We start from the raw sequence: 16,348 nt of genomic DNA, 5'->3' as shown, positions 1-16,348 counted from the left end.
ACTGAAGGTGGCAGGAATGACCAAGACAAAAGACAAGAATCATTTTGGGGCAAGGCAGTGGGGAATATGTGTGAGATAGTCACACAAATAACCACAAAATTAAAATAACTATAACTTGCACAAGTGAAAGGACAAAGACTTATGCCCTGGGATTGCCCTGGCCCTAGGGGCTAGAGGTCAGCCAGGCCGGCCCAGGTCTCACTTCTGCAGGCCTGCCCCGTCGCGCCATCTATTCATCCATTCACCCCTCAAGATCCAGGTGTCCTTGCTGCTGTCCCAGGGCATTGCTCCGCTCGCTATTCTCCCTCCAGGACGGCAGGGGGCGGTGCCGCGTCCCCCGCCGCTATCCCGACAGACCCCGCGCGGGCGCGCGCCTTTAAGCGGGCGGAAGAGCCCTCGCGCGAGCCCAGGTCGGCGGGCGGAAGCGGCTCGCGCTCCAGGCACCGCCATGCCTGGGGACCACCGCCGTATCCGAGGGCCCGAGGAGTCCCAGCCGCCTCAGCTGTACGCGGCCGATGACGAGGAGGCGCCAGCAGCCCGCGACCCGACGCGGCTGCGGCCCGTGTATGCGCGCGCCGGGCTGCTGAGCCAGGCCAAGGGCTCGGCCTATCTGGAGGCGGGAGGCACCAAGGTGCTGTGCGCCGTGTCCGGCCCGCGCCAGGCCGAGGGCGGCGACCGCGGCGGCGGCCCGGCCGGGGCGGGCGGCGAGGCCCCGGCCGCGTTGCGCGGCCGCCTGCTTTGCGACTTCCGCCGCGCGCCCTTCGCCGGTCGCCGGCGCCGCGCGCCCCCGGGCGGCGGGGAGGAGCGAGAGCTGGCGCTGGCCCTGCAGGAGGCGCTGGAGCCGGCCGTGCGCCTGGGCCGCTACCCGCGCGCGCAGCTCGAGGTGTCAGCGCTGCTGCTGGAGGACGGTGGCTCGGCGCTGGCCGCCGCGCTCACGGCCGCCGCGCTCGCCCTGGCCGACGCGGGGGTCGAGATGTACGACCTGGTGGTGGGCTGCGGCCTGAGCCGCACGCCGGAGCCGGCGCCCACCTGGCTACTGGACCCCACGCGACTGGAGGAGGAGCACGCCGCCGCCGGCCTCACCGTGGCGCTCATGCCCGTGCTCAACCAGGTGGCCGGGCTGCTGGGCAGCGGGGAGGGCGGCCCGACCGAGAGCTGGGCCGAGGCAGTGCGTCTGGGCCTCGAGGGCTGCCAGCGGCTCTATCCCGTACTGCAGCAGTGCTTGGTGCGGGCTGCCCGGCGGAGGAGCGCCGCCGCGCCGTCCTGAACCAGAAGCCTGAGCCACGACGGACGCCAAGGACCGAGCTGCCGCCATCCCCTAAAGGACCTGTGCCGACGGCTTCCAGACTGCGCCGAGCTGAGAACTCCGAGGCCAGAAAGGATCTGAGGAGGCGTGCACAGAACTGATGGCACTGGACAGCTGTGTTGCAACGATTTCATTAAAGAAACGTTTCTACTTGAGCCGGTGCTTCCCAGCTCCGACCAATTAGAGGAAACTTGGGAATGCGGCCTGACTCCCACGTTGAAAAAGACTTCAGCTGGACTGGCCTGGAAAACGGGGCTTGGAGCTCTTGTCTTGTCAGGGATGGACCCTAAGCAGGCCAGCTAGTGACTTCCTTTTATAGAATTGGCCTGCTCTTGAGAGAGTGGACAGAGGGCTGTGCCTTGTCATTTATATCTGAGCTAAAACAAATTCCTTTATATCTGAAAAAGTCTTCTGTTGTGCTTCTTGTCAGTGGCGGACTTAACGGAGCAAGGCTCTCCTGAGCATGTAATGTGGTCTTGGGCCCCTGGTGTCAAGGGCTTGGGACAGCATTGTCATAAAGGTGTCCTGTTCCTTAGAGCAACATATGCAGAAGAGACCGGCTGAAGGTGAAGGAGGTGCTGGGGTTGGTGTGGGGAAATGTGCTTTGAAGAAGGAGAGGCTGCCCCTTTGAGCACCATAGCGGCCGCTGCCGAGGTGTGGCACGAGTAGGGAGGGTTGTGTGGCCCCAGGAGCACTCTGGGTGCACTCTCTGGCCTCTGGTTTGGTGCTGGGCAAGACCAAAGCTCAGGGGTGGGTAGCAGAAAGGGGTTTGGCTCTGGGTGGAAGCCAGATCCCACCTTTCCTTGGCCGTGTGCAGAGCAGCACAGCCGGAGGCCTCCTGCACTGCTGGTAAGAAGTAGGGGTCCAGGCTGGCTTTGTTATCGTCTAGTCTTGCCTCCTGGGAGATGGCGGATAAACTGCCAGGAGTAAGAGCTTCTGGATGTTGGGAGACCAGGTGCAGCCTGGCCATTATTCCATATGGCAGAGCTGGCCTAGCTGAGTGACCACAAGAGTGGCATCTTCCCTGTGTGGCTCCTGTGCCCTGGCTTGGTAGGAGCTTCTGAATGTGCGTGTGTCCGGGGCTTGCTCAGCTTCTCCCGGAAGGCTTGACCTAAGGCAGCCAAAGGACCAGAATGAAGCTTGGAGACCATACCAAGAACCCCTGACCAGGGAGAAAATACAAATTTTATTTTTCCCCTTTGACATTACAGCATTTCCAGAGCAGGTCTGAAATACACAGTGTCAAGCGAGAGACACGATAGAAACAGGACATAAAAATGATACCCCTATTCTGAATGAGGGCTTTATCGGGTGGGTGGGCAGTCTGGAACCAAAGGTGGGTTATGTGGGACACACACCGAGGAGCTTAAAGACCGGAAGGGACTGTAGAACTTGAGTGGATCTTGCTGTGCATCACTGGAACTGGGAAAGCGGGGCTGGTGGCTGCAGGACGCTCCACACTTGGAACTGGCAGGACCTGGAGAGGAGGGAAAAGCAGCCAAAGCAGTGCTTGCAGTCAGAGGGGCTGAGGCGCTCCTAAGGCAGGGGCCTGTTCAGCTGCCCCTTGCAAGACTGGGCCTCAGCCTCATGAGGATGGCGAGTATGTGCTAGGCAGTTGCAGGCCTCCCTCTCAGCCCCCCGACTGTCTGGAAGCTTGGCCTCCAAAGCAAAAGCCACCATTACGGAGAGGCTTCCCTGCTGGTGCGGCTGAGCCACGCCTCCACTTCATTGTCCTCCTTCCAAAATGGGTGCCTCTGGTTGCACAGGTGCCACCAGGACGCCTTCCAAAAATCATACGAGGCAAGGAAGGAAGCCTGGGAAGGAGCCGGGAGGGGTTCCACTCTTCTACTGACTGCCCTCCTGGTCTGATGCATGATTCTTCACCTGTAGAAAGACAGAAGCAGGACTCTGGCCAGGAGGAGTGAGAGCCATGGGGTGTGTGGGAAGGGGAGGTCTGTCTGCCAACATCTCCCCTCACCCCCACATCTCTTTCTGGGCAGCTTGGGCAGCTCAGTGCTCCTCAAGATTCTTCTAGAGGCCTGGGAACCCAGAACCCCTAGACAAAACAAACATTCCCGTCCTCTAGCCCAGTCTTTCCCCAGATGTGACTCAGGCCTGGGCAATAGTAATGGCCCTCTAGAGCCCAGCAGTTGGAGGGGCAAAGCTGGACAGGTGGAGCAAGGGAAGTTCATTACTGCCAGCCCCTCCACCGGCATCCTGGGCCCTGTTGAGATGGCCCAAACAAACCCGGGGCTCGACCTATCTCAGGGACTACCAATAAGGGAGGAGGATATGGTAGGTCAGGGAACATTTGGGCCCTTTGATGTTGCACGAAGGGCTCTTATCAGACTCAGGTTGGATGTTCTCCATCCGGGAAGGTCCATGTGCCACAGCTTCCCGGGGGAGCACGGTACAATATAAGATGTGGGGGCAGGGAAAAGGCAGAAATCGGTTTTAACAAGCTTGCCAGGTGGTACTCAGGCAAGGGATGTGGGGCCATGAGGCACAGCTGTGATGTCTGTGGTGCTCAAAGCCCGCCTCCCGGCTTCCTGGAGAAGATGGTATTTCAGCCCAGAACTGGCCCAGCTGCCTGGCTGTGGCCCCTAGTCCAGCTGAGCTCATCAAGCCCGAGTTGAGAGTGGGAGACAACGCAGTGCAGGGCCCACGTTCTGGGGCTTGCCTGCGGTAGAAGTCCTGTGTCTCCCCTCAACCACCACTGTGGGCTCCCGCACAAACCCGAGTCTCTCCCTTGTTCACAGGGAGGCCACAAGGACTCAAACGCAGGGAGGGTGAGGATGAGGGGAGGTGCCGGGCCACTCACTGCCTCCTCTGGGTCTGTGCTGTCCTCGGGGCTGTCTGCTTCTGGATGGGGCCTCTGGCCCCTGGGCTCCTGCTTGGCTTCAGTGTTTCTGCATGAGGATCTCTTACTCACCAGGGCCCTGTTTTCTTCACTGGCCTCTGACCCTGTTCAGGGACAGTCGCCAGTTAGTGGCCAGGTTTGGAGGTCCCGGCTGATCTCAGAGAGGCTGCTTGGTGCCCGGCACTGATCTAGGGTGCCTAGGGCTTGAGACGACAAGATGGGGGTGGACTGGGACACTGCTCTGCCCCCAGACAGCTGCTGAGTGGTGGGGGGAAGGTCCTAGAACAACCTTGAAGCCATAGGGTCTTCAGCCATGGGGACAACCAGACCCTGGGGAGGGCAGGAAGGAGCCCTGCAGATGGAACGCAGGATGCCAGGTGCCATGCCCCCCGGCACCTTCAGCAGTGGGCAAAGCTGGAGCTCACTTGGAGTGCAGGCTGGGCCCCCAGTTGGAGGTGCTTGACCCAGAAGCTGGTCCCTCTGCTTGTCCATGCGCTCCAGAGTCTCCAACAGACGGTCCACCTGGGCTTTGATCTGGCTTAGCTCCCCCCTGATGGAGTGCAGCTCCTCGGTCTGGACTGTGTGGAGAGGGGCCGGAGCTGGTGTCCCACGGCCCAGGAGGCAGAGGGCATGGCTGCCCATGCTCCCGGGCCTGCCCTCACTGCCGAGGTCCTCCCAGCTCTTTCCTAGCCCTGTAGGTGAAGGCTCTGCCCCTTCACTCACGCTTTATTTGCTCTTGGGGCAGGTGGCTCTTCCTGGGGCCCTTGTGGGGACTGCAGCTGCTCTTGATCCCCATGCCCACCTGGGTCCTCCGGATCTTGACAGGCACTCGGTTAATGAGTGGAGGGATTCTTTGGCATTCATACACACTACTGGGACAGGATAGAGAGGGAGTCAGGCCAACCAGCCCCACCTGTTTACCCAGAGGACCAACGGGGCAAGACCCACCTACCGGTAGGGGACATCTTCCCTGTACAGCTTGTAGTCCAGGTCATAGTTACTGCTGCTGCAACAGAGACAAATGGGGAAGGGGTCACTCTCCATGGCCAGAGTCCTTTCCCAGACCCATTTAACTTGAAGAAACTGAGGTGTGCAACTTTTCCTTAGAATCCCAGAATTCTCCATTGGAAGAGGCCTTAGGGACTTGACCAAGGCCATTTTGAGAGAACACAGCAAACCAGCTTCCCCGTGTCTGGCCTCTAATAAGGGGTATCTGTCAGGTGGCCCCGGTGGGCAGGAGGGGTCAATCGCCTGCAGCCTTCTGGCCGGCCAGATCAGGGCTTTCCAAAAGTTCCTCTGCCTGACCCAGGAACAGCTGATGTTCTGGATCGTAGTCTGGCAAAGGATGAAAGGAAAGAGTTAAGTCAGGGCCCAAAGCCACAGTGGGGGGTGTGAGAGCCTTTAATCCTTGGTTGGGATTGCCAGGATGTGGCCCAGCACTGACTGGCAGGGCCAGCCAGGCAGGATTAAGGCTGTGGCCAGGCCGCCTTCCTCTTTGCTCCAGTCCTTGGGAGAGAGCAGGAGTCTGGAAAGTCCCAGACTCTCGTTGCCTGGCCTTTCCCCCTTCTCTCACGTACCATGCATCTCCAGGCAGGGAATTGGTGCCTAGGAGGGATGTGGAGATGGGTGCAAAGAGAATTAAGCACCTGACTGGGCAGGGAGGCTCTGTGGGGACACAGCTACAGGAGCTTCGGGTGCCATCTGCACCCGGGGCTGGAACAGGGGATAAGGATCAGGGGAGGGGATGCACGCGGGGGCAATACAGCTTCTAAAACAACTTTCTGTTGCTGTGCGTCCCCAGCTCAGGCCCAGCCCACGAGGGGCGAGGCCTGTAAGGCTACTGGGTCAGAATGGAGGACGTTGGGGGCGAGGGGAGGGAGTTCCCCTTCATCCTGAGACGCCCCACAGGCCGGTTAGTGAAATTTCCGGCCATCCTCGCCTCCGCTTTCTGGCTTCAGGAGATCTGGACGGGCGGCCTGGACACAGCAGGGATGCCGATTGCTGATTCCGGTGGTGGGAGGATCATCCTTGGAGAAAGGAGAAAGTGACAGCAGCGCGCCAGGAGGGCACGTGCGCAGCCCCGGGGGTCGGGCTAGAGGTGGGTGGGGGTCCCGCGCCCAGCGCCCAGCGCAGCCTCGGGAGGGCTTGGAACCAGCCAGCGGGAGGGCTTGGGGGCTTGGGGACTTGGGGGCTAGGACGCTAGGACAGAACTGAAGCTGATGCGTCTCCACTGGGCGCCACTGCTCAGGGAAAATTCTCTCTTCTGGATCCTTTTGGATTGGCTGGAGAGCTCCGCCCCCTCGGACCGGACGGAAACGTTGACGGAGAGCAAAGTGCCGAAGCCTGTGGCTGACCACCTGAGTCTCCGCGGCAAACAGTTCTTCACAGCAGCATTGGTGGTTCAGTGGTAGAATTCTCGCCTGCCACGCGGGAGGCCCGGGTTCGATTCCCGGCCAATGCAATGGTTTGGCTTTTTCCTCCTTTCCATTTTTTTTTCTTACAACTTTTTGACGTAGTCAAAAATGAATGGTGTAGGAATGATATTTCATTGACTGCTTAGCACAGACTGGAGAGCAGCCTGAGTTGAAACACACACAGGATGGGTTTGGGAATTAGATGTTAGGCTACATGCGCCCCACAGCCGTGCTTGCTGCAGTTACGGGGTTCCTCTTGGCCTGAAGGAAGGTGGGCTCTGGTGCCAGCCCTCCTACCCTCATCCCACCCCATGCCACCCCTCAGTCATCACCCAGGGCTGATGGCAACTGCCCTTGAGTCTTTTCCCCCAAGGGGCAGTGGCCTGGTCACATGGCTTCTCGGTGCTCTGTCCTCTGGTCTGGGTTAATTGCTACAGTCTGCAAGTCCGGGCTTCCCACAAAAGGAGAAATAGAACACTCCTTCAGAACGGTGCTGTGGGCAGAGGTCAAACCACCTGTGTCCGCGGGGACTTGGGACAATCCTGACACCACAGGCCTTTCCCTACAGGTTGAAAAATTCCATTTGGAGGCTCAGGTCACATGTCCTGGACTTGACTAGTTCTCACGGACAGGTCATCCAGCAGCTCAGCGGCTGCCAGAACCACATCCCCAACCTGTCGTTCCTCTGGGCACCATCCTAAGGCCCAGAACCACAGTCCCAGCTGCCCACCCACTGCTGCCCTGGACCCAGGCGGCTCCAGTGACAGCCCCCCACCCCCCACCCCCACCCCGCAAAATGCTTCATTCTCCCTACTGGAGTCTCTACTGGGGATGTGTGACTTAAGGAGGTCACCCCTGCCCCCAGCCTTGAAGGCGGGGTCCCCTCTGAATGGAGTCCGAGCCCCTGCCAGGCAGCTGCCATTATGCCCCATTGCCTCCCTATTCCTGCACCTGCACCCTTCAGAAGGCTGGCAGAAGCAGGTCAGAGCAGGCTGGGAAGGTAGTGGGGGAGGACAGGAAATCCGAAGGTGACAAAGCGAAGAACTGAGGCCCTTAGGGGCAATGGGGTTGATTCCCATGGTCAGTTTGGGGTGTGCAGGAGGCCTCAAAATTGGCCTCAAAAGTGGCCACAGTAAAAAAGCACATGAGAGAACTACGGCAGAGAACCACTTTGCTCCTATCAGACAGTGATAATTACCAAACCCCCAGAATCACATGAGATGCAAGGCAAACCAACACCACATATGCAGTTCTGCTCCACTGAAGAGATGCGAGTTTAAAAAACCGCATTACCTGTGAGCACACACCTACTCATCAGCCCCAAACAAACGCAGTGCAAAAGCCACCCACGCCGGCACACTCACAGGGTGACACAGACCTTCAGGCTGACGCTGACAGGGAGAGATTTGGCTTAATCTCTCTCAAGGTCAACCTGGAGGTTCAGGGACTTCTCAGATCAGCCCCCAGCCCAACCCCGCCATCTCCTTTCCAGGAAGATGAGGCAAGGTGAAACCCAAAAGAGACTGGAAACTTTGGCCCCATGGGATTTACACACTGCTGTTCCTAACAGCAAACACCTGCCCCACTGCCTCCTCCACCGCAAGACAGAAACCACCCAAATGCCCGCAGGAGAGCCAGGAGCTGAGTGAGGCCATCACAGATGCCCAGCTGAGGGGACACTCGTTACGCCTGTGAAAAGGGCACGTTAGCTGGCAGAACGTGGCAAGCTCCTTTCTGAAAATGTTTAAAGATTTCTTAATATTATCCTCTTTTTTTTTTTAATGTTTATTTTGTTATTGTTGGGAGAGAGAGAGCAAGCATGAGTTGGGGAAGGGGAGAGAGAAAGGGAAACCAAGAATCTGAAGCAGGCTCCGTGCTGTCAGCACAGAGCCTGACTTGGGGTTCAAATTCACAAACCCTGAGATCAAGACCTGAGCCAAAGTCAGATGGTTAACCGACTGAGCCGCCCAGGCACCCCTTAACATTTTCTTACACTTCCCAAGTTAGGGGCAAGATTTCATCCAGGGAAGTTCCCATTTGCTACTTCCCAAATATCTGGACCTGGAAAAAGCCCCCAAGCACCATGAAGGTGGGGATCCCCTGGGAGGACCCATGCCCCCTGGCTCCAGGTGGGAGGAGGGGGCATCCTGCCTCGGTCAGCAGGTGGTGCTGGGTGACATCAGCGATGAGAAGCCTTGGAATGAATGGGTCATCTCCTTCAGTTTATGGACAAAAGCTGAGGCCTTGTGAGAAGGAACCCCCAGGTGCCACAGTGAGTTCCCTGAGCTGGCCTCCTGAGCTCCTTGTTCCATCCCAGGGGGACCCAGAGCCCCAGACAAGCCCGCAAGCAGCCCCCCTCCCCTGCAGACAACCTGGACAGACTCACCAGGAGATGGCTGTGCCCGGCTGCCTCTTCTGGCCTGGCTGGGTGGGGCCGGGCTTGGGCTCTCCAGCCATGTCTAAATCTGAAGAGAGAAAGAGCAGGGCAGAGCATAAGAGGAGGGAGGGAGGGGTGCAGAGGAAGGGCCCAAGTGCACAGGGGCTTCACTCACTTCCAGACTGGCCCCTCCCTGCTCCTCAGCCCCCAGGCAGTGGGTATGGTCCCCTGAGTGGCCCCGAGACACGGGACAGCAGAGTGAGCAGCCTGGCCTGGCCTCCTTCACACCCCGAACCCACCATGGCAATCAACCCCATTGCCTATGCCCTTGGTGGTACCATCAAAAGGCAGGAGGGACGATATCCCTGGTCTTCGTGTCCTCTGGGGAGACACCTAGCCCTGGCCAGAGACAGTTTTCGAGTGTTCTGCTGCCTGTCTGCCTGCCCACTTGCCTGCCTGCTCCCGGCCCACGCACCGCAGCTGCCTGTGGGCTAAGCCCCTGGGTCGGAGATGGTCGCGGTGGCTCTAAGTGAGAAGCAAAGCCAGCAGCTGGCCTGCTCTGGGGAACAAACACCCCACTGCCCTCTGTCGGTGGGGGAGGCAAGAGTCGGCCGATCCCATGTAGGGGAGGACTAAGATGGGTCTATGCGCCAGTCACCGCAGATCTTCTAGTCTCTGGGCTCCTCTCCTTTGCTGTTCACCACTGGAGAAAGCAGCTCTTCAACAGTGGGAGAGGGAGGGGACTCCTGCGGACCCTCACTCGGTGCTCAGGGCCTGGCCCTAAGTAAGTGCCACTTGATGTCTGCAGAATTCATGAATGGAAGTCCATGAAATCGAGTCTGTTTTTTTTTGGGGGGGGGGTTGGATCAGACCCCAGAGTTTCGCTTGTGACTTCAAGGCCCCTCCCCTGAGCCCAACCCCTTTCTTCCTGTCTGTGGTCCACTGTGGCTGCCAAGATGGTAACAAATGGGAGCCTTCTCATTTTCCTGTTCTCAAGACTTCATGCAACACAAGAGCCAAGAGCACTTACTCAGCACCTGCTTGCTTGCCATGGAGAACAGGAGACTGGCCATAGTGTCTCTGAGGCACTGACGATCCAGACTATGTGTTTAATTATGAGGAAGTTGGAATTTATCACCCCCACCTTAGCTTTCCTCTTCCATTCATGGTTCTGATTCATCCACTCAAGGACACATTACCCAAATGTCCATGTACCAAGGTGAACGCCTGTACTTTGTCTCGTCTGGCTTTCTGTGTCTATTCCTTTGGTATATCTATTTTTTTTTAAATTTATTTTTGAGAGAGAGAGACAGAACATGAGTGAGGGAGGGGCAGAGAGAGCCGAAGACGCAGAATCCAAAGCAGAATCCAGGCCCCGAGCTGTCAGCTCGAACTCATGAACCGTGAGATCATGACCTGAGGTGAAGTCGGATGCTTAACCGACTGAGCCAACCAGGCACCCAGTGACGTATCTTAATACCCCTGGTCACTTTCACATTTGCAATGTCCACCGGGGACAGAAAATCACACGCATGTCCACCACACAGGGCAGAGGCACTTAGAAATTTCTGATGTGCCCAAGATAGAAGGCACAGCATTAATATAAATTCATCATTCTCTTTGGGCTAAACATCATCACTATCCCCTAAAAATGAGAATACTGAGTAGGATGTGATTGCACAGAAATGAGAGAATGCAGAAACCTGCATCATTCTCCTGGGGCCCCGATCATAGGACCCAGCTTTGGGGGAAAACCATTCAATGGCTACCAGATTGCCAGTGATGAGTCAGTTATCACAAGGGGGCGAGTGGAGTGTCTGGGAAGTTCACCACCTATGGCAAACCAGGTCCACATGTGTAATGGGCATCTTCCTGAGCACCTATCACCTGCAGCCCAGAGCAGGTAAGCCTGGTTATGGCTGGCCCCACCCCCATTCAAGGGCTGTATCGTCAAGATTCCCCAGAGAAACAGAACCGATAGGATGTATACACAGAAAGAAAGAGATTTATCATAAGGAATTGGCTGACAAATCTCAAGATTGGCAGTCGGCAAACTGCAGACCCATGAGAGATAATGGCATAGTTCCAGTCCAAAGACCAACAAGTCTGAGACCTAGAAGAGTCAGTTTCAGTTCAAGTCTGAAGGCAGGAAGAAAGAAAACTGATGTCCCAGCTCAATGGCAGTCAGGTAGGAAGAGTTCCCTCTTACTCTTGGGAAGTAAATCTTTTCATTCTATTCAAGCCTTCAACTGATTGGATGAGGCCCACCCACATCCGCTTTACTGCATCAACCCCTTCAAATGTTGATCTCGTCCCAAAACACTCTTAATGGGGTACCTGAGTGGCTCAGTTGGTTAAGCGTCAGACTCTGGCTCAGGTCATGATCTCGCGGTTTGTGAGGTCAAGCCCTGCGTCAGACTCTGGGCTGACAGCTTGCTCAGAGCCTGGAGCCTGTTCTGGGTTCTGTCTCCCTTTCTCTCTGCCCCTCTGCCACTCACACTTTGTCTGTGTCTCTATCAAAAATAAACAAACACTAAAAAATAAAAAACAAAAAACAAAACAAAAACACTCTTAGAGACTCACCCAAAATAATATTTGGCCAAATCTCTGTGCACCCCATGGCCCTAAGTGAGACACAAACTTAACCATCACAGGGACCAAGCACCAGGAAACAGGGTGGAGGTCTTTGTTCCACACTCATCTCTCATAAAGACCCCGGGACAGGTTTCCTGGGGGACATGCCCTCTTACATTCCCCCGGGGGCTGTGAGAGCCTAATTCATGGAACTCGGGACAGATAATTCATGAACAGAAGTCATAATGAGTGACCGCAGATGACACAAGGGCAGGGGAGGTCAGCAGTCAGATGGGAAGGAAGCAGAAGACAGAAACAGACCAAGTGGATGGAAGGACTAGAATGAGGAAAAGGGAGAGAAGCAGAAGGGGGTGGACATCCTGGACAACTGGTCTCCAGGGTTCCCTGAGCCGACTCCCTGATGTGCCCACTCTGACCTCATCAAATGGGCGCAAAGTAGTTCACTTATTTTCATAGGGCTCCCAGGAAGGAAAGGGTCGCCGTGTCACCCCCAATGCTAGAATGTTGCAACCAGCGGCCAGAAGTGATTGAACTTAACCATCTGCCAGATGGGGCTGCATCTTCACACCCAGCACCTCACCCAACCCTCACCGCAGCCTCGTAGGGTAGATGCTCTGAGTGCCCTGTCTTAGGGCTACCGTAACCGGGCTCAGGTGGACAGTGAGCTGAGAGGAGCGGTGGGATCTCAGTCCCCAGCCTTGCAACCGCTGCAGTGTTCCAACAAGTTAGAGGACTTACTTGAAGCCATCCAGTGGGGGGGCGCCTGTGTGGCTCCGTCGCTCAAGTGTCTGACTCTTGATTTGGGCTCAGGCCATGATCTCATGGGTTTGTGAGTTTGAGCCCCACATCGGACAGTGAGGAGCTTGCCTGGGATGCTGTCTCTCCCTCTCTCTCTCTCTCTCTGCCCCTCCCCTGCTTCCCCTGCTCTCGAAATAAATAAACTTAAAAAAAAAAAAAAAAGAAAGAAAGAAAATACCCAGTGGGATCCGCTGGAAGCGGAGGCTGGGTCTGTCAGCGCCTTCAGGCTGCACAGTCCTGGCGCCAGACTGCTCCATTACCGGCTCCACCCTGTGCAGAATCCAAAGCGGGGCGAGAACAGAGCACGGGCAGACAGAGCAATGCTGCAGGCCTGAGTCCCGGACGTGCCAGGCGGCTTCTCACAGTGGATGTGAGTCATTCCTTCTACCCCTTCACATCTGAGCCCCCTTCCTGTGTTACAGGTATCCCCTAGCTTTGAGAAATAAACTGCCTCCCATGAAAGAGGCTGAAAATGCCCCTTTCCGCCTCCCTCTCCCGGCCTTCGTTGCCCTTAGGGCCTGGGCACGTAACGTGGCTCCTCTCCTCAGACCCACATGCCTGACTTTGAAGGAGAGCTGCCAGCGTGAAGAAGTCCCTCTCAGCAATTGATGGTGGCAGTGGCCGCAGCTACATCCAGCTTTCAAGGGCGGTGCACCTCCGCCCCACGTTGGAGGCACTGGCTGTGGCGTCTGCGCCCGGCACAGGCAGCGAGGTGTTTTCCCGACCTGATGCTCTGACCTCTCCAAGAGCTCCTGGGAACTAAGCAGTAGCTTCGGCAAATTCCTTTTCTGCTTCGAGTCGCCAGAATCGGTTTCTGTTGCTTAAAGCAAGAACCTTGATTGATACAAAATAGGATTAGGTGTGCAAGGGGCTAAAAGCCCAGGGGGAAACGGGGGTGTTTTAAAGCTGGAATGTGGCCAGAGGACAGTGAAAATCCAGCTAGTATTAAGGGACAGGATACCAGGAGTGCATGGGATGCCATGGTGAGATAGTTAATCCTGCGGTCCCCCAGAACAAAGTGGCCCTCAAAGGCAGGGCTTTGGGGATCTGGCGGCTCCAGACATAGAAGGGTATAAAGATTACCCTGAGGTCAAGGGCTGTTGGCCAGAGGGCTGTGCTAATGGCACCGCACAGCTTAAAGGAAAGGACAATCTCAGAATCCAAAATCTCTGCTCAAGTCATGGTTAGAAAACCAGGGCATTTTTTTTTAATGTATATTTATTTTTGAGAGAGAGAGAGAGAGAGAGAGAGAGAGAGAGAGAGAGAGAGAGATCATGCTTGTGAGACCAGGGGAGGGAAAGAGAGAGACGGCCACAGAGGATCTGAAGCTGGTTCTGTGCTGACAGCAGAGAGCCCAACGCAGGGCTCGAACCCACGAACTGTGAGATCATGACCTGAGCCAAAGTTAGAGGCCTAACTGGCTGAGCCACCCAGGCGCCCCCAAAAGCAGGAATTTTTATATCTTGCAGTTACAAGGATAAGAGAGTAAAATAAACCAATGTTCCAGCTTGATCAGTGGCTATAGAATGCCATCAGGTGGCCTCATACCCTTCCTTGCTAGGTCTCTAGCTGGGAGAGAATGGAGAATGGAGGGCAAGGCCATCAGAACGGGGCTCTTGGGGAAGGTGGAAGACTTAGGTACCTCCCACGCCCAGGGAACCTCCCTTGCCAGCAGAAGCTACCTCTTGGTCCCACTGAACACGCCAGAGGCACACACTTGCTGGCTATTTGCCAAGCCCATACCCCTCCCTGGGTACACATCTGGGTGGAGTTTCCTGGCCTCCCTTGCAGTTAGTGTGCTACGTGCTACGTGACCAGTGCACACGTGCAACCGTGGCCGGCAGCTGGCACTTCCCGAAATAACACACCTCCTTATGACCTTGCCACGAACGAGTCCCCTTGCGTGCCCTACCCCACCACCCCTCACTTTCTCCAGACTGAGACACCAAGTCAGACCCCTGCAGGTCCCAGGGGGCCGATGACTTCAAATCTAGAAGGAGGATATGGAATCACCAAAAGAACCCAGAGATTTTGCTAATTTATATCGGCAGAAACCTGGCACAGTGATCAGGGAACGGATTCTGAGGGTGGAGGGCTGGGGGAGGGAGCAAACAACATGAGACAGGGTCGAACGTACTGATACTAAGTGGGGCTCGTCTGAGTAGCTGGGACGGTTCTAATTGTTTGCCCTGGTGGTTGCCTGAAACCCGGCCTTAATCGTGGCCAAACGACATTAGCTGAGGGCGAAGAAGAAAAATGAGCCCCTGACTTTCTGAGTTGACTAACGACCAGGCACAGTTTCAAGCAACTTGTTTCACAGATTTACTTAGTTAACAAGCGAGGTTCGATGGTGTACTGTTGATGAAGGAATCGAAAAAATTTGGGGCACGAGCTCAGCTGAGCTGACATTCATCCCTGTTTGCTGACCTCAGGCTCTGTCGCCAACACCTTAATGTACGAAGTCAGTTTATTTTCCTCACTTTACAGAAGAACAGAAGGCAGAGAGATGTTTTGGGGTGACCAAGTGTCCCGGATCGCCTGGGAATGAGGGGTTTCCAAGCACGTGGGGCTTGCAGTGCTGACACCCAGACCGTTCCAGGCAGACTGGGGTGACGGGTCTCGCGCAAAGTAACGCAGTAAGTGACAGAGCCTGCCCTGAAATCCAGGTGGCCTGACTTTAGGCTCAAACTCTCCACCTCCCCCCGTGGTTCTGGCACCAGAGCCTGCGTCTGAAGTAGCCAGAGATCTTGTTAAAACCCAAGCCCTGGCCTCACCCTCCCCATTCAGTTGGCTGGAGGTGGTGGAGGTGGCTGAGAATTTTCTCTTCTTTTTAAAATTTATTTATTTATAAGAGAAAGAGAGGGAGAGCATACGAGCACGAGTGGGGGAGGGGCAGAGAGGGAAAGAGAGAGAATCCCAAGCAGGCTCCACCAGCGCAGGGCCGGACACAGGGCTCAAGCGCACGAACTCGTGAGATCACGACCTGAGCCGAAACCAAGAGCCAGGCGCTTCACCGACTGAGCCACCTGGGAGCCCCGAGAATTTGTTTTTCTACCACGTTCCCGGCTGACACCAATGCCGCTGGTCTGCAGCCTGACTTGGAGAAGCTCCGCGTTGTGCTGCCCCGCCTCCAGACGAGAAGCTTGGAATGGACTTTTCAGGTAGGACCTGCCCACTGCCACCTCCACTCACAAACTCTTGGATGGCCCCTTTGCCACAGCGCTGAGAAATACACGGCCGGGGCACAAGCCTTCGTGCAGGGAATGCTGACCGGCGAGGCCGCAGCAGAATGGGAATTTGGTGTCTGGGCTCAGGAGGGCACGGGATTGCCAGCATTAGTTGTCAGCGCAGAGGTGGGGTTGCCACATGGGTGGCTCCAGCATCGCTGCCGGAGTTTACCCTCCGCAGTTCCTGCCAGCACTGGCCTGGGTGTCTACCTGGCCTGACTTTGCAGCCCAATCTGGGGCACTATTTCTGGCTGCGTAAGCCCCCGGGCTGGCTCTCTGACTCTCCCTGGGATCCTGTGATCAGGATTTTTGTTGTTAATTGAGGTGAAATTCACATAGCAGGAAAGTAACCAGTTTGGTGGCATTTGTGAGACCACCACCTCTAAGTTTTCAAAACAAAACTCAGACCCATCGAGCAGTTACTCTCCATTCTCCTGCCACCCCTGGCCACCACCAACATGCGTTTTATTTCTGTGGATTTACCTATTCTGAATATTTCGTATGAATGGAACCATGATATGTGACCTTTTGTGGCTACTTTATTTCACTGAAAATGTTTTCAAGGTTCATCCACCTTAGCACGTATCTGTACTTGATTCCTTTTTGTTGTTTGAGAGAGAGAGAGAGACAGAGAACGTGTCACGCAAGCACGGGGAGGGGCAGAGGGGAGAAAGAATCCTGTGGGATCATGCCCCGAGCCGAAATCAAGAGTCGGACACTTCACTGGCTGAGCCACCCAGGCGCCCCAGTACTTCGTTCCTTTTAATGGCT

The 16,348-nt window shown here is 56.1% G+C and overlaps 3 protein-coding genes and 1 non-coding gene across 6 annotated transcripts in view; 2 read left to right on the top strand and 2 right to left on the bottom strand.

Moving 5' to 3' along the window:
- The first annotated feature begins 389 nt into the window (after nt 1–389).
- Nucleotides 390–1,712, top strand: EXOSC6 (exosome component 6). Its single transcript, XM_047835980.1, has one exon. The coding sequence runs from the start codon at nt 449–451 to the stop codon at nt 1,265–1,267; it is 819 nt and encodes a 272-aa protein (XP_047691936.1). The 5' UTR covers nt 390–448; the 3' UTR covers nt 1,268–1,712.
- An 885-nt stretch (nt 1,713–2,597) lies between these two features.
- Nucleotides 2,598–5,451, bottom strand: LOC125153313 (heterogeneous nuclear ribonucleoproteins C1/C2-like). Of its 3 annotated transcripts, XM_047836376.1 has the most exons (5): nt 5,119–5,451; nt 4,890–5,038; nt 4,592–4,744; nt 4,128–4,270; nt 2,598–3,190 (listed from the first exon to the last, which is right to left on the bottom strand). In XM_047836376.1, the coding sequence occupies exons 1-5, from the start codon at nt 5,322–5,324 to the stop codon at nt 3,152–3,154; spliced, it is 690 nt and encodes a 229-aa protein (XP_047692332.1). In that variant the 5' UTR covers nt 5,325–5,451; the 3' UTR covers nt 2,598–3,151. The 3 variants fall into 3 exon arrangements, with proteins under 3 accessions (XP_047692332.1, XP_047692330.1, XP_047692331.1); XM_047836374.1 differs by lacking the exon at nt 2,598–3,190 and having other exon boundaries at nt 3,527–4,270; XM_047836375.1 differs by lacking the exon at nt 2,598–3,190 and having other exon boundaries at nt 3,527–4,270; nt 4,890–5,035.
- Nucleotides 5,452–6,556: 1,105 nt separating this feature from the next.
- Nucleotides 6,557–6,627, top strand: TRNAG-GCC (transfer RNA glycine (anticodon GCC)). The gene has a single exon. It is a non-coding gene; the product is annotated as a tRNA-Gly (tRNA).
- A 2,357-nt stretch (nt 6,628–8,984) lies between these two features.
- The window catches only part of LOC125153647 (C-type lectin domain family 18 member A-like), a 42,807-nt gene continuing 35,443 nt past the window's right edge, over nt 8,985–16,348 (bottom strand). The window contains exon 12 of the mRNA XM_047837020.1: nt 8,985–9,045. Within this exon, the coding sequence (XP_047692976.1) occupies nt 9,040–9,045 (6 nt within the window). The 3' untranslated portion in view covers nt 8,985–9,039. The remainder of the gene's footprint in view (nt 9,046–16,348) is intronic.

This window comes from Prionailurus viverrinus, chromosome E2, assembly GCF_022837055.1.
Source record: "Prionailurus viverrinus isolate Anna chromosome E2, UM_Priviv_1.0, whole genome shotgun sequence".
NCBI classification, from domain to species: Eukaryota; Metazoa; Chordata; class Mammalia; order Carnivora; family Felidae; genus Prionailurus; species Prionailurus viverrinus.
The sequence above is the reverse complement of the archived record's forward strand: the minus strand, read 5'-3'. Positions and strand labels throughout refer to the sequence as shown.